This window comes from Gymnogyps californianus, chromosome 1 (assembly GCF_018139145.2).
Source record: "Gymnogyps californianus isolate 813 chromosome 1, ASM1813914v2, whole genome shotgun sequence".
Lineage (NCBI taxonomy): Eukaryota > Metazoa > Chordata > Aves > Accipitriformes > Cathartidae > Gymnogyps > Gymnogyps californianus.
The window spans coordinates 86,261,265-86,285,594 of NC_059471.1; the positions used below are offsets into that span (position 1 = coordinate 86,261,265).

Consider the following 24,330-nt stretch of genomic DNA (forward strand, 5'->3'; position numbering starts at 1 on the left):
AAGCTATCTTGGCCTTGTTATGCTCTATGCATCCTTAGCTGTACTGCTAGAGTACGGCATGCTGCAACTGCTTGCTCTGCAGCAATGGAAACAGCTGTGGAGAAGCAGCCAAAATGAAAAATTTACTAACCCTGACACTATGTAGAGGTAGCCATGAGAAGTGCAATCGCCACCAACGAGATCCAATGCAATAACATCCTAATATGAAATCTGCTATTTCCAAACCTAACCCCTTCCTCAAGCTACAGATCTTAGTGTCAGTCTTCACTTCTGTCCTTTCAATAAATATGAAATTTTGTATTCTCCAGCTACAGAAAGGAGAAGAGAACTTCTTTATCTCCTGAATCCTTTAAAGCTTCTGAGCCAGAGGGAAGAAAGAGGAGGAGAAAACCCGTGCTCTAAGTATCATATTTGGAGTGTTATCCCCTTGTGACTGAACCCAATCTCTGCATCTGCCATAGCTATTAGCCTTCTCCAAATAGCAGCTGAAGCAATATGGAACAGACTTGGTCCCTAGATAATTTCCCAACTACTCATATGGTTCTGTACAGCAGCCATGAACAAGAATAATTCTTGGTAATTTAATTCTGCTGTTGCTTGAAAAACCTATGACCCAAAGCAGAAATGTTGGACATGTCTCCAGATTCAAGATGACAGTGCAAACTCAAAAGACAAAGCTTTCTGAGATTTATTTCCAATTTTTTCTTTCAGAGGACATCAATCCTTGCAAAAGAGGTGGAGATTACTCCCCCTCACGTCTTGAAGAAAGTCATACAATTTGCAGAAGTTATTAAATCTTCCTCACTTGCAGTTGCAAACCTTAGGTTTAAGGCCTCTAGTCAAACTGCAGCTCAAATACAATATTTGCTGATAACATGGAAGAGGAAATTTCCATATGCATAGTCCTAACAGTATAGAAGACATGCCAAAATGGAAATTACATTACAGCAATGATTAATGACAGCAGATTATTCTGTATAATACAGCAAGCAAGAAACCATCCAGTGAATTCTCCGGGAAAAAATACAGCCCATCTCTTGCACACAGCCAATTGTCTTCCCACAAACAGACAGGAGCATAAACATAACATAAAGAAAAATCCAGCTTTTATATTGCCAATTTTTTGTTTTGTTCTGATATTTCTGAGAGCAGGACTGGGAGCTAGGGAAAGAGACAGAAGATCTGGAGGCTTTCATTTTAGCAACTCAAAACCCTACATAGGAATCTGCATTGGGAATCAAGCCAGACATGAAGAGCACACATTCCAGTCTGAAACAGAAGACAGTGATAGACACTTCCCAGAAAACTAATGCATTAAGCTTCATGTTTTCCACTTTTTTTTCTTTTTCCTTTTTTTTTTTTTAAAGTTCTCTGTCAGTAACCAGTCTCTGTCCCAGATAGAACATGAACACGTGAATGTGGACTGACATCACTGTGCAAAAACCTCCATATATGCAAGCTGTCAGTTCCTTACTTTAATAAGCTTTCGTAATCTCCTCATACAGCTTTCCTTAATTAAATGTATCTAGGAAGGATTTCTTTAAGAAGAAAGGGATGTCTGTGCAAATTCATGTGGAAATATTAGACATAATACATGCATCCATATGCCAGTCTAAGAGGACAATGAGATTTTTTTTTATTATTATTATTCCTGCCATGCCTTTACAGTTAAATAGACTCTAGCTTTATTTCTAGAAACAAGGAAGGTTTAAATTTTGTTCTTTTAAAGGTCTGAATTTAATCTGCATTTAAGCTTCCATATACTATACCTTTTTTGTTGGTTCTAATAATTGTCTCAGACAACAGTAAAGGGCTTCCATTGGAAACTTCATTTATAGGCTTCTCTGGTGGTTTGTTGGCAGTATTTTCTTTCTTCATGTCCTTCTTTATTTCCTGCAGAAGAAAAAGCAGGTGGAGAGGGAGAAGAAAAAGAAGAAACAGTTAAAAAAAGGTATTACAGAATATTCTAAATCTCAAGCTCCCAAGATTTCTTAAAACTTCTATGTATACACCCCTGCCTATTCTCATGCTACCTCAAGACTCTTTATAAGTTGAAATGCCACAAAATGAAAGTCACTTTCGGTAACTCTTCCAACGGATACTATTTTTTTTTCTTTTTAAAAGAGGTTAATTCCTTATTTATGTGTGAAAATTGTAGGATAGCTTTGCAAATCTCTTACTAAAGATCACCAAAGCTGAAGGGGGGGGGGGGGGAGGGGCAGGGAGAGACTTCTCAGTTTATCCATCAATTAGCTGTACATTTGACGCACAGGGCAGAACCGAGTACAGTGCTCCTGACGTAAAGGCAGATAAGTCTGCTTCCCCTCTGTCAAGAAGTCCAGAGAAACAACCACCATAGCAGGAAGAAAAATATTAACTAGGAAAATATGACAAATGTTACCATAATTGGCAGAAGCATATAGAGAGCCTGCTGTCAGAGCCGTTGCTAATACTAACACAAATTTTGCAGCTGACTACCTTTTAAGGTGATCGACTTCTTTGGTAGCACACAGAGAAAACATATAGGGTAGAGTTTCATGAAAGTAAACCCACAGAAAACAGCTTCCCAAGACTTCACAGTTAGTGCTTGAGAAGATGCACAATACCTCTCTATCAGCTTCTTAGGCAGACTTTAAAGGCCTAACTGCTTCGACGTCTATACCTACTTTGCCAAAGCATCCAAAATATCATAGTCTTTCATATATCTTATCTTGAAACACCACTGAGGTAGACAAGTAGCATTACCTCTACTTTATGGACAGATAACTGACGCACTAAAGAGGCTAAACCATTTGCTTATAACCATGTACCAAAAAATAAGGAAAAAATAAGTTAAGTTTTGGCTCCAAGCTTTGTCCTAGATCAAGATTGCAGAGCCACTTGGGCTGGAGGGACCTCAGGAGGTCTCTACTCCAATCTCTGGCTCAAAGCAGGGCCACCTCTGGTGTCAGACCAGGCTGTTCAAGGCTGTTTGCCCAGTTGGGCCTTGAAAACCTCCAGGGACAGAGACCACACAAGCTGATGAGCAACCTGCTCCACTGCTTGACTGCCCTTATAGTGACAAAAATTTTCCTTATACCCAGCCTGAAACTTTCTTTTCAAGTCCCATCTGCTCTCTCCTGTCCTCCCCACCAGGCACCACTGTGAAGAGCCTGGCTCTGTCTTCTGGATAACCTCCTTGTACGTATTGGAAGATCCCCCCCAAAGCCGTTTCTTCTCCAGGCTGAACAAGCCCACCTCCCTCAGCATCTCCTCACAAGGCATGTGCTCCAGCTCCCACAGCCACAGAACTTGCTTCAGTTTATCAATGTCTTTCTTTTACAAAAAATCGACATCCCATCCACAAAATGGGATGCTGTATTCTGGATGTGGACTAACAAGGGCCAGCTAAAGGAGGATCATCACTTCCCTCAATCTGCAGGCTATTAATGCAGCCCAGGATGCCATTGACTGTGTTTGATGCCGGGGTACAAGACTGGCTCATGTTTAGCTTGCTGCCCACCAAGGACCCACAGGTCCTTTTCAGCAGAGTTGCTCCCAAATCCATCAGGCCCCAGCCTGTATGTCTGCCAGCAATTCCTCATTCCCAGGGACAGAACTGATATTTGCCCTTGCTGGATTTCATAAGGTTCCTGTCTGGGTCCCTCTGAACAGCAGCCCTGCCTTCAAGCATGTCAACTGCTCCTCCGATTTGGTGTCATCTGCAAATTTGATGAGATCTTCTACATTAAGCAGCCATCAGGGACAGGTGATGGCTTTGGACAAACTCTTCCCCTTTAAAAAACCTCTACCTCTCCTCCTCCCTTTCAACTCTCATACATTCACTGCCCTCTTCTACATCCCAGTGCAGTAGCAACCTCCAGCATCCCACAGCACTGTACCATACACAGGAAATACTGTAGATCTTATTTAGGTTTCCAGCATATCAGACATGAGCACTAAACCATAGAAAGCAAATTTCTATTTGAAATTTCTGAAGTTGTTATCTGAGAACAGCAGCAAGCAAAACAAGAATTTCCAAGTCACTCTCTATAAGATGCACTTTAAACCTGAATTTCATAATTGGTTTTTTTTCAACCTTTTATTTCCTCAGTCCAATTGGTATTTCAAAGCTGAACTATTAGCTACACAACATTAATAGTCTTCTGTACCTGCACAAGGCATTTACTGTGTATCAGTATTCCATTAGCAGAGATAAAAGATTTATAAACTGCTGCCCACCGAGGGTAGAATGAATCTTTTATCTAGTGCCATCACACAGGTAAAATAGTATCTAAAATCCAACTCATCACAGTAACCATCATAACTGAAATAACAAATGTGAATGAATATGTGATGAAAGGTGAATGCATCTGTGTGATAGATGCTGCTGTTGTTAGAAGAAGAAATATTGCACACAGTTCTTATACAAAAGTAAACCACATGATAATTTAAGAACACTGCATGCATTTAGAAGAAAATGTTATATCACTTTCTAAAAAAATGGACTAGACTAATACATACATTATTCCTCGATCTTTTTTTCACAGCCTTAAAAATTCAAATACATAATAAATGAGTCCATTCAAAGCTTGTTGTATTGAAGCTTTAAATTTATTTTGCAGCTAGGTGACAAACTCACGGTATATTAAAAAATTATCTACAGTTTAAACAGAATTTGTGAGTCAAACAGCACTCTCATGTAAACAGGACCACAAGACAACAGCCTACAGAAGACCCCATCTTGCCAGAACTTGCTTCCTGTGTGTCATTAGTGTGTTATTTTCCATCCTTTATGTCAGAATGTAATTAAACCCTCAACTCACAAATTTTGAAACAACAGTATGATGTTTTTCATTTTTAAAATCCTATTTGCAACTTCAAAAGCGACAGAGAAAATTGTCTGCTATAACAGAAAGCTGTGCTGCACCCTCAAGTCTCCAGATGAATGACTCTGGTGCCTTTGCTGCTCCCGACAGCTTTTTCAGGAAGCCTTGTTTGGCTCCTGAAAAAGCCAACAGGAATATAACAAGCCAACTCCCAACACTGGCATTTGTTTGTAGGGTGGGAAGTCTTACACTTGCTTTCTCATCCACTATTCATGGAAAAAAGACAGACACACATGCCGAGCGTCCACTAAGCCGAAATTCATATAGAAGATACAGCACCTTGCAGTCACCAAAATTGTCTAAGGATTGCTTTTTTCCTAGCTTTCTAGTACTGGTTCGGGCTACTTTTCATCACTGTTTCCTTTGATGCTCATGAGAAGGGTCATAATTTTTCATAGCTACTGCCCACAGTAACATGACATGTGATCAACCCCAGCACCATGAAATTACAGATCCAGGAGGGAACTGAAAGGAAAAGTGGAGAATTCTCTAAATAGTGAAACAGAAATCAAGCAAAAGCCAATCCAGCTCTACTAAGCTAAAATCTTATCAGAAACATACTCATACTTAGCAATACCCTATGGGAAACCCATATCTAAGCTGCTTAGCACACATTCTGCAGTAGAGAAGTTATGCCACCTTTAAGCCACTTGTGCACCTTTTCAATTCCTGGTCTTAATCTATGGCACAAGAGTTAAAAACATACAAACAAAACCAAACAAAAGCCCCACACCTTAAGCAGCTTCACTGCTGCAGCCTGTGGCAAACATTAGTGCCAATATTACATCCTCTGTCCTCATTCCTCTCCCTAGTACGTTGTTTCTGCCTCAGTGCTATCTTTTCTATACTGCTCACCCTTGGGGACCCTAGGATTTTAGGACTTTTCTTCAGCTGTGGCCCAAACAGAGCCAGGACACTGGCCCTGTCCACGACTGTCTGTTTTATTGCTAGCACACCTCCTGGTCCGCATGACCTAGCCCTCTCCATGCGGTGCCTGGGCATGGCTCACTGAATAACCCAGCACACAGGCTGTTCCCAATAGGCAACATGGAAGAGGCAACCCGGCAGAGGAAGGGCAGGACAGAGGATTTGACATGCGAGTTGAGCTATGCCTCTTATCCTCAGGACAAAGAAAGGGACCCTAGTGCTGTTAAATTCAGAAATATTGACATAGCCCTTTTTATCTATCCCCACTCTTACCTGCTGTAAAAAACAGGTTATTGCTCTCAAACACTATAATGCCTTACTGAAAACTGCATTTCTGCTTGAAAAATTGAGTGAAAACAAACACAAACAACTCTAGCCACCAAGCCAGCTCACTGTATTTCACCGAGAAAAATACATTGAACATGACTACCTTGCATATTTGGTAAATGATGCAACTATAATGGCCCTAAAAGCTTGGTGCTCCATCAGTAATGGTTATAGAAATCTCTCTACATAACCCACTGATTCTAGATTTGCATGGAGCAGAAGCCTACCACGTCAGCAAAGAGTAGGTGAATGAGCTTCCAAACCCACATGTACCAAAGGTGGCTTCTGGGAACTTTCCCCAGTGTATGACAAAATCCATTTCTGGTTCTGGTTTCAAGTTGAAGTTTGCAGATATTATTTCTTTTAAAGAAGAAATTCCATGTACACAAAGTAGTAGAAAGCAAAATTTCACTTAGGACAGGAAGTCTCCAATCTGCCATGGTAGTTCAAGAACAGCTGAATTTAAATGCTAAAGGAGGATGAACAGAAACTAATAATCCAGTTGTGAGCTCAGGGACCGCTGTTTCTTGAAGAAGGAGCTTGTGTATGAAAAGAGAGGAGAAGCAAGAAAGGTAAGAGACTTTACTACATTATACTGCTCTAAAATACTGGGGGGGGAATCAACCTAGAATTAGCTGTCTGCCCAGCAAGGACTTCAGTGTACCTCCTGACTAGGATTCTTGCACTGGTTTCTGGTGGCATTTTGACTACAGCAAATATACTCACACCCTGATCAGATACAACCACCACTCACTGTGGGCCAATATGCCCTTGAATAGGACAAGGGGGACTGGACAGGTACTGCAGGACATCTGTGGCGTGCTGAGTCTCCTCAAAAGGACACAGTGTGAGCACCTTCACTAGGAATCCCTGTGGTGACACTAGTCGGACCAGACTCAATGGCCTAGAGAGCCCTTTCCAGAACCAAGTTCACAAGACAAATGTCCATGGAGAGCCCCACACAGAGCCTCAGGAGAAGGGGCTCAAAGGGGTCCTGAGTGCAGTGCTTGGCTTTTCACCCCACCACAAGCATCTCGCCCACTCCTCCGATATGGAGATGTTTCTGCAGAATGAGCAGCTGTCTCACTCACATGGCCTACCTGCAAAGAGGTAGGCTTTCACAGTGCTAACAGCTTCAAAAATATCTCTAAACCTCATCATTGATACTATTTGATACTTGATTTTGGGGCAGTGCCCGATACAAATTTCATGGGTCAAAATGCTGCATTTTTTCCTAGCCCACACAAACATAACTGCAGGTTATTAGCAGATCATTTTCAAGGGGCTATGCCTCGGGAACCCAGCCCATAAGTAAATGACCTCACATTTCAACCACTAAATCTAAACCAGGCCCTCTTGACGCCACAAATTTTAAGACAGCTTCCACCTCCTGTGTATGTGGGGTTCAGAGTGATTCCAATATGATAAGCAGTTCTTACTGGGAAGAGGCACCCTCGATCTGAGGAATTCTGAAAAAAAGTCACTGTGAACTTTAAAAATAAACTTTAAGCCTGATTTGACAAAATATTACAATTTCAAAGATATTATGGGAACGTAAACATATTTTAGAGTACTCTGAAGGCCCTTACACTTTGTACACCCTTTTAATATCTAAAAAAATTATTATTTTTTTCTAACTAGGCTTCAACCATACTGCATAGATGCCAACAGCCAAATCACCATGAAAAGATTATTTTCTTCTAGCAAAATTTGAAATATGGTTTCTCCAAAGAAACACAAAATTCTAGACAATACTTGAGCTGGTTTTATTTGGATCTTCTCTAATCCAATCCTACATCAGTATGAGCCACAGAAAATTTGTAAGACATTTTCTGTAAGCTTGTGAGCTTTACAATGTGACAAAATATTAACTAACAACAAATTATATAGTATGTTGAAACTCTATCACATAGCAAAATACAACATATTCAAGTACCTGTACCCTATTAAATGGCTATTTCAACCAATAAAATCTAGAAATTAAGCATCTTTCATCTTTTTTAATTCAAAAACTGTTATTGATTGACACATGCCTTATCAAGCTGGACAGAGACAAAAAAAGTGGTTAATGGCTTTCCAAGAGAAAAGTTTTTGGCTCATCTGCCATTTTTCTACTGTTGTTTGCAAGACCTAGCTTCGTCTTCAGAATTTCATCATTCATTACCTTTCAAGGAAAAAGTTTATTCTATCTGTGTGTCTACATGCTGAAGTTTCTGCTCATCTATCAAAAAACTTCCTTAATTTATAGTAAATGCTTGAATTAGGTCAGCCACAAAAGTTACAGTTAGTATCTGTTACTAAGTCTGAAGGAAAGTACAAGAACTACTGCCATTTTCACTACACTGAAGTTTCAAGATTTTTTTACTCTAGCGTTTCTGACCTTTACAGGAAACTCAGCTGAAAACATTTGAGGAAATTGCTGCAACCCTTTCCATGACTGTAAATACAATGAAAGGCTATTCTGTGCTGCTGCAAGTATGAAATGCTCCAGCCAACACTTAATTCCTCATAGTTGTTGGGAGCCATGAGAAATTATGAGAAAAATCACTATCAGACTACAAGGTGATTTATCTATGGCTTCCACATGCAAAGTGAAAAACAGTTCTTGTGTACTGGAAGCAAGAGGTTTAATCAAAATAAAAGCTTTTTAAAAACAAGACACATGCACACTGAAAGAGTTAAAAGCTGAGAAATAATGAGGCTTTTACAATTCAAAAATCTAAAGCCTGTACATTGCTTGAAGCCAAATATAGGAGCAGGAATAAGAACCCAGAATCATATGCAGCCAGGGGAAAACCATGCAACACATTTGAATTATCAAAAGATGACAATGGAAATGTCAGGAGCGCTTTGACCTCTCTGAGATACAGAATGCTTTTCCTTTAATCTCTTTTCTCAAAAACGATACTTTACATTTCAAGAGACAACTGCCACCATGATTTCCTGCAAACAATGTCTGCAACTTCAAACAATATATGAATTCAATGACCCATTTATATTAAAACCTCAAAACATAACTCTGCTGCAGAGTACATCAATGCAATATTTAATCCTCCTGAGTCATTTCCTGTGACATTTTCACTAAAACTAGTTAAGAGTTATTGAATAATTATAAATGTGCTTAGATATAAATGCAACTCTGATATTGTCAAGGCTCTTGTAGTTCTGCTACGAAATAAACAACGTATCCAGCAGCAAGGCTGGAACAAACCCTCCCAGCAACTGAACTAGCATCAATGTGAAAATTATTTTCAACCAGAAAGATGGTGGCAGCACTAAAATCCAGTATGCCTTCATAGCACTAGCCTTAAACTCCATAAAAAGCAAAATGACAGCGTTTCACAGACAATAAAGAAACCATCTAACTTCTATTTTCCTGGCTTCTGCATCACTTGAGATTCACTAGTCTTTGGCTTCTCCTTTCTAGGGCAATACCATCTCCAAGACACAGAGGCAGAATATAGGACCTTCAAGCACCACGATCAAGACTGAGATCTCTCCATGAACTGGTCATGACAGGAGACACTTATTAGTGGCTCTGTCAACAAGTAGAGTGGGAAGGACAGCTTGGAGAGCGTGCTTCCCCAGCAGTGACCCCCAGCTTCTAACAGCTGCATAGATCCCATACTGCTATGGCACACATCACCTGAGCTCATGACAAAAGTTATGCTCTTGTTTCACTACAGCAGGATTCCACATCCTCTCTCCTCTTTCACTATCAGCTTATCCCAAGTTTATAGGGAACACGTTCCCAACTGCTTGTCAGGCATGTGACATAATCTTTGAAAAAAAAAAAAAAATAGGGTTACAGCTCACGAGCCTCCTGGTTTGTGCTGGTACTGCCTAGTTCTGGGGTTATTTCTAAACCACAGCTTCCTAAGTCTCTCTCAAAGAGTTCTTTGGTTTCTGTATCTAGCCTTCAAAATCAAGTCTATTTCTGTGGTTCACATGACTTCTATCTGATTTACAGCTTGATAAGAGAAAAGCATTATTTGTTCACCGAGTTTTACATGCTGAACAGTGTATCTGTTCCGGCAGTAACAGTAGCAGTATGCAGAACAAAGCACGTTAAGGATGAAGGCTCTGATGTGCCTTACCCTCCTTATTTTTCTTGTTGTGTTACATAAAAAAGATGCAATCTTCTGTTTTGCTCTCTCCCAGTGCAAATAAACTCTTGAACACCATCCATGTACAGTCAGAAGCGCTGCTTGCATGGCTGCTCAGGTAAGCCCGCAGTGCCGCCCTTGCTTCTCAGATGGAAGGCCTTATGAACACTGTAAAGCTTCCTGTCAGGACGCTGCTCAGCTATTTATCATACGCATCTAGAACCTAGCCTGCACAATCATAAATTCATTACATAGCCATAAGTAAAGGCTTCAACAGCCCATCTGTCATGTGCATTGTTCTTGCAGCATTTAAATACTAATTTTATTATTAATTTTATGTATAAACTTTACTTAATATAGAGGCAATGCCTCAAATATTTGGGACAATACATTGGGTCACATGAAAACATCCATGTAAAAAATGAATAGTTTGGATTTAGCGCAAACAACTTGCAACAAACAAAATTACTACAAAATGACAAAGCAACAGTTGTTACAAAAGAAAATTAAATCCTACATCCAGCATGTTCTACATTAACTGCAAAAATGCTGTGCCACTGGAGGCACAGTGCAACCAGCTGCTGCTTAAACTGCTGGTAACTTCTCTGTGATAGCCGTGCCTCACATTCCCTGTTTACCCCAGGCTGAGATGCCCGTGCTACAATGTCCTCCCTACCACAGCTGTAAGGAGGCCACACTCTGCCACACCTGAATTCCTCTGTTCCTCTCCTACACACCAACACCCAGTATGCTACAGCAAACTGAAGCTCCTCTTCTAAAGAATCTCCACATTCTTCCTTTTTTGATACCGCTTTGTTATGTCTTTTGTACATCCTTTCGATAATAAAAGGTCTTCTGGATAGGATATGCACTCTTGCATATGTAGAAAGCCTTGTGCTATTAGAAAGCTGAGTGCACGTTTTATAATAAAATCAACAAAACTCTGAGATTTGTTAAGTCTTATGCAATCTTTCAGCTCTGTTTTTATATGAACATGAGTGTGTTTTCCTGCATCCATTCAGGTCAAGAAAATCTCCTTGTTCCATACCCTTAGCCTCAGACTTCATTCTTCAGTTCAAAAGGAGACAGCTCATATTCACCTATACCATTTAGGTTTTCTAAAAATTACCAAAAAGGAAAAGAAAAGAATAAAAAAAAGGGGAAAGAAAAAAAAGAGACTATGAGAAACAGCAAGGAATACAACAGTAAGAAAAGCAGGGAGCACATTTTAAAAAATGTGTACCAAATATAAAACACCAATTGTCTCAGAGAAAGACAGGAGGAAAAAAGAATACACCATCTGCTCATTGTGGTTTGGGTTTTGGAGACGTGCTTGCCTACAGCAGTGATTAGCTTCAAGACCACCAGGACAAGCAATTCATTACATGTTAATGCGCTTAACGGACCAAGGCTGAAAATGATAATTAGAGCAATAAAAAAAGGGAAATTGGAAAAAGATGCTGTGCTGGGTGCTGGATGCCATTCCATGCCACTCGATTCATCCTGACCCCAACACTGGCATGCTGAGGATGGGAGAGTGGTCCAGGCCTGATGCTCTGTTCCTGATCTCCTCTTTAGCAGGTACTCTAACAGCACCTATGGATCCCACACCATGGTGGCAGAAAAAATGACAGTACCTCTCTCTGAGATATTACAATCTAGGTGTAAGAAAAAGTATAACTGATTAACAGAAACAGCAGATGGCAGGAAGCATGAAGAAGTAGGAGTGAGGAGCACAGGCCAGGTGCATAAGCACTTATCAGCATTTTGTAAGCGCTGTGACAAGACACCTTTAAGGAAGCCTTTGAAAGACAGCAAGTACATTTGTGGATCTTTATGTGCAGGTTCCCCAGGTAGAGAAGTACAAAAGCAGAAGCTTGTTATAAATTTATTAAAGAGGTGAGGAAAACAGAACTTGTCACCTTGTCACCAGAACAGGGGCACACAGTCCCACCACCCGTGTATGAGGCACTTGGGAGATGGTAACCCAAAGACTCTAAAAATTACAGTGGACAAGTTGCAGAGCTGATATAGGCTTTGCATTTCTGAAACCTTACAGAGAATCACATTGTACGGCTGCAAGTAGGTTTCGTAACCCACAGGTGAACTGGAAGTGACCTCCTTATTTCATACTGCCAGCATCTGCCAGTGAACCCCTGCAGCACACACTCCTCCTCAGTTTTAATCTGGGGCTGAGAATTTGTTCTGCTTTACATATTTAGCAACGTATGTGAGTAGTGGGGTTCGGGGCAGGAGACACTGCTGCAGCAGGGATTGCCACGGGGAAGATGCTTGGCAACCAGCCTCTTTAACCGGCGCCCTCCTCCTCCTCTGTCACCTCCATAACCTTCATGACAATGGATGGCCAGCCAGGCTTTCATCAGTTGGATCTCCTGCCTTTCACCTGTGTTTGGCAACAGCAAAGTACTGTCTTTATGTGTTTCAGCTGCCCAATGGTCTCAACACATGTACACACACACACACACACACATCTGTGCAGGTCCTTAGAAACACATGCATGCTCCTCCCTGCATCTGTGAGTACTGTGGCAAGGTACTGCGGGGAGGCACAAAAGGTGCTTCTCGGCCAGCTTCCCCTCAGTCCAGCTCCAGCAGAGTGAAATTATTCAAGCAATTTCACTTTTTAATAGAATTAAGTTTCTTCTCACAAAGGTTCCATTTTCTTCCAACTATTAGAAGCATTATTACTTTGCTTGAAAGTGCGATGTCGTTCTTCATTTCTTCGAGCAGAGTGGGATATACCAGAATTTAGCATGTTAATAGTTTCCCCCCACAGGCACCTGGCCATATTAAAAAAGCCTGCTGTAACAGACTACAGTTTTAGAGGGTGATAAATGGATATTCCATGTAGTAGAAATATTTCTGCTGTCAGTATAAAAAGCCCTATGCATATTACCACGTAAAGCAAAGTTGATAGGATATACAAGAAACTACACGAATCCATGAATTTCCAGGGTTATATCTTTGTTCCTTCTCACAACCACACAATTTGAAGTAGATGACCCATACAGAAAGAGAAAACATACATTCTTAGAAAAAAAGCAATGGGAGACATTATCACAAATTGTAATGTGTTAGATACCCAGATAAACTATGACACAGACGAGTTCAGAGAGACAAAGTAGCACAAAACCTTTATGCAGAATCCTATCACACGCCAGATGATCCTTAACAACAGGATTTTCTAATGAGAACATTAACTGACTCATTCAGTGCCTTGCATTCTCTGTTTAAAATCATATGGAAGAATTTTTTTATGAAAGGATTTATCTTTTCTAAATGATATGTTGTACAGCAAAAAAGAAACAAAACAAAAATCCCCAAAAACCTGAATGAAAGTCACTGTGCTACGCAAAACATACAAAATACAGAAAATACAGCTGCACAGAATTTCAAAACTTTCATTTCAACCACACTTTAAAAAACCCTGGTGATGGTCCAAACAGCCATTTTTCTTTCCAATTAACAAGCTCGAAAAAATTATACAAATTCCTACAGAAGTCTCTAATCACATAATTCTACATTACAGAATAAAGAACTGTGCCGTAAAAAGGTTTGGGCAAACTACAGAGATTCATATTGTTCTTTGATAGACCTGTCTTCAAGTACATGCTACTCTATTAAATCAACCCAATTACTCAACCCTCTACAGCATACAGCTATAAAGGTTATGCAGAGAAGTCCACTGAACCTTGGCAGACAGAGCAAGTGTTGTGTAATTCCACTGCATGTAAAATTAAAATTGAGATTCCTGAAGATGCATCAGTATTTCAAGAGTCCCCTCAGACAAGCTGAGACTTCTTTCAAGAAGAAAAAAGGGCTCATGAAAATATTTATCTGGAAAGATAGTTACAGTGTTACAGGATTTTTAGGGGTTTGTTTGTTTGCGTAACCAGTTGTATGAAAGCTAGCAAGCATTAATGAAATAAGATCCTGGATTAAATCAGAGTTAATGAGATCAGGAGTAGACACATCATTATTCAAATCACACACCATGTGAATAGTACGCACTGCCAGACTTGTAAATCAGAGATTAGAATTTAACACTACTCTTTCTGCAGTCTGATAGTTTAGGGCTAGAGGTCTCTTCATAAATATCGCTGGCATCCACCTGCCACAGCTTCACAAGAAAATGTATTATAATTCAGGTTTTCCTGGTGCTAAGCACCAACAATTTCAAGAGGGTACTGATGGCAGAGGCAGTTCCTTAGCACTTCTGACAGCCATGTTCCTCAAGTCTTACAACCCTTGCAGCTGTCAAGCAAAACTTGTTATTTAATTATTTTCCTTCTTAATCTGCCCTTGCTTCCTGCAAACATTACAGCAGGCACAGGTTAATTCATGTGAGTTTGGAATGGGGCCATACACCTTGTGGATTCCTTTTTGTCTAGTACAGCCTTCTGAGTTTCAGCCTGTTGCTGATATGCTCATCTCCAGTAGTGGTTCTCTTTCCAGTATGTCTGGTATGCAAAAGCTTACTGGAAAGATCGAAGAGGTCCTTTTTTTTTTTTTTTTTTTGGGGGGGGTGGGGTGGGGAAGAGATGAAACTGAAAAGATTCAGAGCAAGATTTTTAATAATCCCCATTAAAAGATGTCCTGGAACCATGGAAATCCCTTTATAAAAAGTAGGTCACATGTTTCTTCGGAGGTATTAGCCTTAATCCTAAAGACTTGATATTCAGAAAAGACAGTCCTATTCATAAAGTCTTAAGAGCTGGGAAAACTGGCCCAAACCTCAAACAACAGGTCTCAAAAATTCCCTGGCTGGGAAAACTGGCCCAAACCTCAAACAACAGGTCTCAAAAATTCCCTGGCTGACATGGAGAAATGCAGCGGCTGTCCTCTACACTTCAGACTACTTTCTCTTAGTAGAGTGGAGGTCTCCGGACAAAGCTTTTCGTGGTAGAACCTCTAGGCCCTTCATATGTTCTGTCTGCTCTTTTGCAGCTGTGAAAAGGAACAAGTAGGCAAAAGGAGATGGACGGATCAATCTATTCAAGCAGAACAACCTTCTCTTTTTGGTCTTATCCAAGAGAAAAAAGGTACAAAGAATGCAAACAGTAGAAATAACCATGCTCAACACTGATCCAGAACAGCAAAGAGTGTTGCTCAAGACTAAAAAAGGTGTGATCAGTGCTACAATGGCCTGAAAGAGTTTGATATGCCATTGGTATTTGTAGGAGAGGTGCAGCCTAGCATCTCAGATGAGAGATTTGGTGATCATGATCCTCACCTCAAATTACTCAATCCCATAATTACTCAATGTTTGCAAAAGAGATTGGCATGTTACCTTTGAAGTAATGCATCATACTGAAACTACCTTTGCAGTTTCTCAACCTAGTGTTTATTCAGCCAGCATGAAACTTTAAACAAACTTTCATGGATATCAGAGTCACACAGACTCATTGGCTTGTATTAAAAGAATAAAAAAGTAGAGGACATATGGTCAAGTCCACATGAGAAAAACCGATGTGTATCTGCCTAGCAGATACAGCAGGATTTCTGTTTACAGATAAGAAGAGTTGCATGAGAAAGTATGATCTTTGTTTGGATAAGTCTCCTTCCAAGCAGAGACAGCCATTTTATGGTGTTTCCCAATGTGACATGTGGTACCAGTATGCATGAGGCTCACTGCTATTAAAACTCCAGCTTTATAAGTAAGACAGAGGTGAAAGAAAAATACTAATTATATAGTTCTGCTGAGGGGAAAGGAAAGTTTGAAGATGAGAGTTAAAAGAAAGCTAGCAGACAGCAGGTGCATAGGAGTCATCAAGTATGAAGAAATGGTGCAGTCTGGCCATATATAAAGATATATTGGAACTCCAGGACTGACTCCTCTGAATCTGCTTGCTTTGTTGAGCATCACTGAATGATGATGCAGACTGACTCAGCAAGCAGAAACAAGAAGATTTCAGCAGCCACAAACTCCTATGGAAATTGCCTTTAAGTACTTTTTAATTTAAAAACTTAATACATAAGTTTTCATTTTTACATTTAAACAAGAATCAAGAGGAAAAGTTGCATATGCTATATGTGGAAGGAAGACCTATCTGTTCATCTAAGCATTAGCAATTCTTTTTAATCGGGCTTTTTACTGACCAGCTTACTAAGAAAAGAACAATTCATTTTAGAACAGTTGATACACGCCTGGTCTGTGAGTGCTGTAGGCTGAGGGAAGACACTGAGTGTTATTCCTGTGTGTTGAAGAGGGCTCACCTACATTTCAAGTAAAGACTTCAGTGTAACCTTAACTATGAAACTGCTATGTCTCTAATTATATATATGCAGAACTGTGCCTTCAAATTCTGCTAAATATCAACTTGCACGACTCTCAGGAAGACAGGAAAAATGACAATACATGACTTAGCTTTTGTTCGCCTACAGCAGCTTACCTTGAAAGTAGCTCTCTGCTGTAAAAGATGTGTGTGTATGCAAAACACAAACCAGAGAAAATTAAGCCATGAGAAAAATCATTGGATAATTAATATAAATACAAACATCTCTTGAAAAAAATAGGGAGGAATCTCATTTAGCAGAAGAGAGCATCCTTCCATTTGTGACAAAGATTGAACTCAAGAAGTTGCAGGCAAAGCTGAGTAGTTTTCTTCCAGGCAATTCACAAGAGGATTCTCTACCCATCCTGTCCCTGAACTGCATTTCTTACTGAAAAGGCAAAAAACAACACTCCTTCTCCCAGCTACTCTGACAGCTTCTAGAAATTACAGGATATCCCAGATATATTTAGATTTAAACTCCTCCAACCACTAACAGCTTCAAGTTCAGGTGTAGGGTTTTTTTTTTTTTTTACCTTTACAATATTAACTTTGACACATCAGAGCAGAAACCACTTGGTTCCTTTGTTTTCATTGGGAGCCCTTCTTAACATATTTAATCCAGGTCAAGAAGTATACTTTACTGTCCTGGTTTCAGCTGGGATAGAGTTAATTTTCTTCTTAGTAGCTGGTACAGTGCTGGGTTTTGGATTTAGTGTGAGAATACTGTTGATAACACTCTGAGGTTTTAGCTGTTGCTAAGTAGCGCTTATCTTAAGCCAAGGACTTTTCAGTTTCCCATACTCTGCCAGCAAGCAGGTGTGCAAGAAGCTGGGAGGGAGCACAGCCGGGGCAGCTGACCCGAACCAGCCAAAGGGGTATTCCATACCATGGAACGTCATGCCCAGTATATAAACGGGGGGAGTTGGCTGGGAGGCGCGGATCGCTGCTCTGGCATCGGTCAGTGGGTGGTGAGCAATTGCATTGTGCATCACTTGTCTTTTCTTGGGTGTTATTTTTTTTGGTTATATTCCTTTTCATTACAGTTATTATTATTACATTATTATTATTACTTTATTTTACTTTAGTTATTAAACTGTTCTTATCTCAACCCACGAGTTTTACCTTTTTTTTTTTTCCTCCTCGCCACCCCACTGGGATGGGGAAGGGGGAAGCGGCTGCGTTGGTGCTTAGTTGCCGGCTGGGGTTAAACCACAACATTTACACATAGGTAGTCCTACTGATTTTAACAGGCGTCGTCACACAGTAAAATTTTTAGGCATTTTAAGTAAGGATAACTCCTCTGCCCCTTGGAAACGAAACAAAACAAAACCTAGTAACACTCAGTCTTTGGAATAATGATTAATGAGGAAAAAGTGGCTGGTGATTGACAAGCAACAGCAAAAAAATCACCCAATCGCACTATATAAAGATTAATGAAAATACAAAATCACTGGCATTTTAAGATGTAGCTGTTACATGCCATGAAACCACCTCCCTCACTGTCCCCCTCTGCTAGCTGTATCTGGAGATAACTGGCAGACACTACATACTTGTATGTAAATACTCTCCATAGGCTGTATTAGAACTTATTGAACATTTAAGCATTTGAAACACACACACACAAAACGAATGTAATTTTGATGGCCTATTAAAACTTATCTGATTAGAAAAAATTTAGGAAGGTGCACATGTTTATGCTACAAGTGCTGTAATAACCACTTCAAATTACAATTCATATTCAGTATATCACTCATAACTTTGAGTTGTATGATTCCAATTCTTCTCATATGGGAAACTAAAAAGAAAAGAAAAAAAACCTCTAATTTATTTGTGGTAGAGGGCCCTGAAAGAGCATCATCAGTAAAAGAAACTGAACATGTTGTGGTTTAAGAAATCTGTACTGAACGAGCTGTATCTAAAAGCCCATCCCTCAGGAAAAACAAGACGTGAAATCTGTCAGCACTTCTTACACTGTGAATGCACTGTTCCTCTCCCTCTGTGATCCAGGCTAGATGGGGGAATATTGAAAAATATAGAAGTTATCTAGGAGAACCTGCACAGCAGTAGTTAAAAAAAAAAAAAAACAACCAAAAACATAGGTGTGCTCTACTTTAACAGTATACTTATAATCACAAATCAACTAACAGACTACTTCAGGAAAGTCATTAACCACTCTAGGCAAGGCCTGTGATGGACACTTCCCAGAATTCATGGGAGTGGTGGACTTGGTACAGAGATCTCTGAAAAGGAAACAGGGACAAATACACATCATACTATACTGAAAGGCATAAAAGGAGAAGCGATCCCTTTCAATCCCAATATAAGACTGGGAAGAAACAAGGCTTGTTGAGGATGTTCTACTAGAGAAAGAGGAGCACAAATGCAGAGCAAGCAAGCAGCAACCAAGGGCCTAGCAAGCAGCTTGAAGTCCACAGCTGAAAGGAAACCCCATGCAGAGCTGGGGAGATGGACAGAGAATCGTAAGCTGGTGCTATACAAACTAGTTTGGATGTGTCTGCACTGTACCATACAACATACAAGTGCTTGGGTGCAAAGGTGACATTCAGTAACCTACAAGTGGTGGTAAATGTAAAGATGTGAATGGCGGGCAGTATCTCAGTAGATCTTTAAGGACGGTGGCCTGTGTACACCTGCTAGTGATGAAAACAAACTTAGACATGCTGTAGCCAGTACTCATTTAAGGAGATGAAACTCATACGTGCCTGTAACAGTATCTCAATTTAGCCTTCAGTCCTTTGAAGAGAATTGGCTGATCCTACATTTTGCTGCTGGCGAGGTGTCATATGTCTTCTGTCCTTCCACCATGTAAGTTTTGCACAGTCAGTGACTACTTCATTGAATTTGTAAGTATTTACAGGTATTTTCAGACCCAGGCATTTTCAACACTTATTTCATTATCTACCATCTACGCTATCACTGAATTTAAGTTGGCACAGACTACAGGGCATGAGGAAAGAGTTTGTTTGCTTTGGACTTCATTTTTCTGGAGAACTGAACAGGGTGTAAACAGTGACAAGAGTCACATGTGCCCATTGGACAGCTGAAGTGCTGGGGCAAGGGCCTTCATCTATAAAGGGGCGAGGGAAGTAGCTGGTATGATCAAACATGTTTGGTAATTGCTAGTCAATCTGCTAAGGCCTGCAATTCTACCAGCTACAAGAAGCTCCTAATCAACAATTTTAAAGCACACTAAATCCTTAAAAATCACGTTTATCATTATTACTTAATATGCTTTTTAAAAAAAAAAAACATCACTCGCTTCCTCAGCTACATAAGCTTTATCTCAGGTTCACTATAGCCAGACCCATTCAAATAAACATTTAATAACTGGAAGAAGCCACAAAAAAAGCAAAAAAGAAGCTTGAATATAATAAGGGCTGTACTGGCCAAGTACTGGTCAATTCCACGTTTCCCGAATTCTTAAGTACTTAGTAAATATACATACAGGTCAAAAGGAATCGTGTGGTCTCCATTTATTTACACAGTTACACAAATCCTTAAACAGAACCAAGTACCCCTTAACATTAACATCACTGACAATCTAATGGGAACTCATTCACCATTTGGAAGACAAAGGCTGAAGACACAGGTAATCAAAAACAGTCTTTCAGCTTCTCCCTTCTCCCTCTTTATCATATGGCACAGTATTTTCTTCTTCTCTCAGGTTCTCCTGTACCTCATAACACTGTCTTCAGTATGACAGTTTCACTGATCAGCGATGAAAAATAAAGCAGTTCAGTTTTCAGTAACACAAAATTCCTTCTCACACTTCCAATTTTCTTTTTATTCAGATCTATTTACAAGATATATATATGTGATTCTCAAGGAACTCCTATATACCTACTTATTTGTCTTAGTTTACCTCTGAAGTTCTTCCTATTCAGAATTTAAATTTCAAAAATCATTTTCTACACAAAGATGCTTCTATGGCCAGAAAATAAGACTGTCTTTCATTTAGTTACTCAGGTTTCCTGGTAGATCAGCGGCACCTCAAAATATTTACCCAGATTTCTAAGTGCGCAAGAAAAACTGGAAAAGCATACTATTCCTTTTTCACAAAATCATAACTCTGTCCTTGTCTTTGGATATTTATTTTCATTCACTCAAAATTTGTGGCAGTTGGCCACAACTTACTTACACTTTTCAAATAAGTATTAGAAAAACATTGCTATACTTGGTTTCAGTAAGAATCTCTGGTCAAATACTTTTACCAGCTCTTCAAAATTTATAGCACATTTTTAAAACAAGGGAGAAAATTCTATTAAATCACAAGAATTATCATAACTGTATTTGTCTTGTGTTCTTAATTGACACACACACATACACACATGTATCTCATATGCAACAAGGTTAACTGAATAAGACCAGAGAAAATTAAAATCAATTTTCAGAGCGCATTTCTGAACACCAGCAATTTTTCATGTACCCTCTGGAAAGCACAGCTAAATTTTACCTCCAATCTCTTCTCACATCACATTTTTTAAACTTCTTTCCCTATTTCAACGATATGAGAGGTCCAAAAGTGAAGATGCACTGAAGACTATTTTGATTCAAAATATTGTCCAGACTCCACTGTTCTACAGTGAATAGCATCTTAGGAAATGATTTTGTGTAAATGAATACCAAAACTGTATAATTGTTCATGTATTAAATAAGAAAAAAATCTAAATTGCCGTTGTATATGCAAAATCCTTTTGAGAATGTATAAGGCAAGACAGTAGTCAACTGACACTCATTTACACTCCATTTCATTTTGTAAGCTTTATTTCATAAATCTAATCTTTCCCAATTAAGTGGATGCTTTAATTCAATTATGTAAACAAAGAACACTGATTCTTTCAATCCTATTCCTCAGTCACTGCTTGAACGGGTGTCTGTTGGATACGTTAGAAAATTATCATCATCTCAAAGTGACCAATAGAAATTCTGTCCAAGTGGTTTGTAAGACAAAGCTGGGAAATCTAGCTGAGTCATGAAACTTGTGAAAGTTGCCCAGATTTTCTCACATCTTTTTCTTGAAAAAGCTATCCCATTTCAATCCTATAAAATATGGAAGTGGTTATTTAGATTTTAACATGTTGAACTCCATGCTTGTGTGATGCAGTCTAAAGCAGAAGTAGCAACACTGACATCATGAGCATCACCTGTAACTCCAACCAGGCAGTAACAACAGCCAGTGCCTGCCTGAAGGAGTTGAGAAGTCTTCTATTTGCAGGGCAAAGAGCAATGATACAACAGGGCTTAACAGTAGCAAGAAAAACTGCTTGGTAGTTCTCATCTTGTCACTTTACATTGAAAAGTTAGCTTTATATATTTGTAAGGACTTTCATAGCAGAAAAGCATATTATACATGTCTTTTTGTTATTCAGAGGAAGTAAACCCAGAGTTGCACTATCCAGATGTCAGAGAAAACAACAAAACAAAACCCAATAGCACCTGGATCTGACCATAGCCAGATGCCACTTTTGCCTGTTGCAGTGATGTCACCTTTACCAGCATAATATCATCAAGTCATTATCTTTATAACCTTTTATGCTGGATGTGTACTCTGCTGAAACACTGAATCTCAGGAAGGCAAGCACTAAAACCACCATGAGATACTTTTTTACCACTAACATTTTGTACAGACTGTCAACAAAAAAAATAAGCCTCAAAAATAGAGATACATGTTTGAAGATGCAGGTTTTATTCAGAATATATCCACATCAAGCTGGGGATCATCTCTGAAGTAGATTTTTGTTACGAACAGCTCGAAATTAAGAGCTCAAAGATATCAGATCCAGCTCCAAAGCCTGTACATAATCAAACTTTACCTTCTATCCATCCCATTTGCTTGGGGGCAGAAGAAAAGCCCTTTGTGCAACTCTCCTTTTAGTGCTAGATGCCCTAAAGGGAGTGAAATCAGCTCTGCTAGGCTAACAGGACAGCCATCAAAGCCCGGAAGGTTTTGATTAAGATGCAAAAAAGCAGAGGAATCCTCAAAATGGGGGTTGGGTAGGGCGTAGGAATGAAGAGAAATGAGGGGAAAAAGAAAACTTAGCAACATGCAGTGCAGGTAAAGAACCTTTCAAGATAAACGTATTCTGTCTTCCCACACAGCACTCTGTCTTCCACCCTCTGAAACTATAGAGGCTACCTGGTAAGAAAATAAAAACAATCCTGTTTGTTTTTAAAAGGAAATACATATGCTGAATTAGATCCAAAACCTAATGAAAATGTCTGAGATTCAAGTCTAGCAGGCTGGGAAGAAAGCCTCCGAACACCGTAACATTTGTACAAGGTAGTATACACCTTGTATCCAATGGAGCCCACTCAGTTTTTTCCCTGGTGTGTTAAGGTACTCTCTCATAAATTCACAGCTAGAGTAAATACGCAAGAAAGCTTCCAGAGAAGCTGGCAATTGGGACAGGCTGCAAACCAGCCTTTCTGAATTTCCTTAGACTACAGCAGAGTCCTATAAACACCCTTATAACAGCCCCTTTCCGGCCAGTAAGTATGCATTACGACAATAGGAGGCTGTGATGTTAAAAGGGAAAGAAATACAAATCCTACAATAACATGCATGTCTACAATGGTCCTGCTAACAAGTTTTACCTAATTATATGTGGTACTTGAGAAGAAAAAGCAAAAGAGTTTGTCACTGAAACTCACTATTCCTATAACAACCAAGACTTAAGAGGAGGGAAAGTGGGGAAAAGAACTCGAGTAACGAAAAACGAATTGGACACTTTAAAATGGGGATTAACGATCCAGCAGGTTGGGCATCAGCTCCAGTCAAAGACCTGGCTGTGGAAAGGGAAATTCCTTCCCTCTCTCCCTTGAAATTAAGTCAGTCCATACATTAGCTGCTAAATACAAAACATGTCCTAACAGAGCCAGAAGTCAGGCAAACCACGCACTGGGTCTGGAACAGCAGGACCACATAAGTCAGCAGGCACTGGTAGACTAAAACCCAGTGTATTGTTTACAATTGTTTGATGAACTCAAGAGTTTTGAGGGAGAAGGGAGTGAATTTGCAATTTATTTATTTATTTATTTTTGTATATAGATAGATAAATACATATAAAAAAGACACATAAGACACAAATTGCTCACTAAGGACAAATTATAAACTGTTCCACCTCTACCTCTGCCCAGTCACTTTCCTGAGAGATCAAATGCCTGCTCCTGAAGGACAGCAGTTACAGCACTGTGTGACAGCAGCAAGTTAAAGTTAGCACCTATATTTTTCACAGCATTTCTCTCCTAGGATTACATACAGAGTATTCTCAATCTGATGTATAGATAATTTCTGTAAGTGATCACTTGTGAGAACAAAGGTACAGGGAGTTAAGAAGCACAGTGAGCAGCACAGATTACTTTCTAGCTGGTCAAGTAGTGTGAAAGATCTCATAGGCGTTACCAATTCAGTAAGCTCACTCTTTGAAAACTATTTTTTCAACAGGCATTCTTGTTTTTACTTTTATCTGTACATTTCTTCTATCAGCATATATTGCACACTTAGTCACAAATAGTTAACTGCCTTGGGAAAACTAATGCTAACATATTATTACATTTCAAAACAGTATCACTAGTGTAATTTGTTCCTTTCTATAGCACTTTTCCCCTTCAATAAAAGAAATGCAGCTCTTCTGAACAGACTTGTAAAATAGTACCCACAAACTGTAATATGCATCTAACTTCCCCCCCGCCCCCTCCATGGCTCAGGAAAAAAAAAGATTATCCAAATTTCGGGATTTTAGAAGTTTATGTTACTAAAAGGTAGGTTGTGGGCAACATCAACTCA

The 24,330-nt window shown here is 39.5% G+C and overlaps 1 protein-coding gene across 2 annotated transcripts in view; it reads right to left on the reverse strand.

The window, feature by feature from the left end:
* The window catches only part of SH3KBP1 (SH3 domain containing kinase binding protein 1), a 236,120-nt gene that overhangs the window by 149,080 nt on the left and 62,710 nt on the right, over positions 1 to 24,330 (reverse strand). For both annotated transcript variants that reach the window (XM_050915197.1, XM_050915196.1), the window contains exon 3: positions 1,770 to 1,893. In XM_050915197.1, coding sequence (XP_050771154.1) covers positions 1,770 to 1,893 — 124 coding nt within the window. The remainder of the gene's footprint in view (positions 1 to 1,769; positions 1,894 to 24,330) is intronic.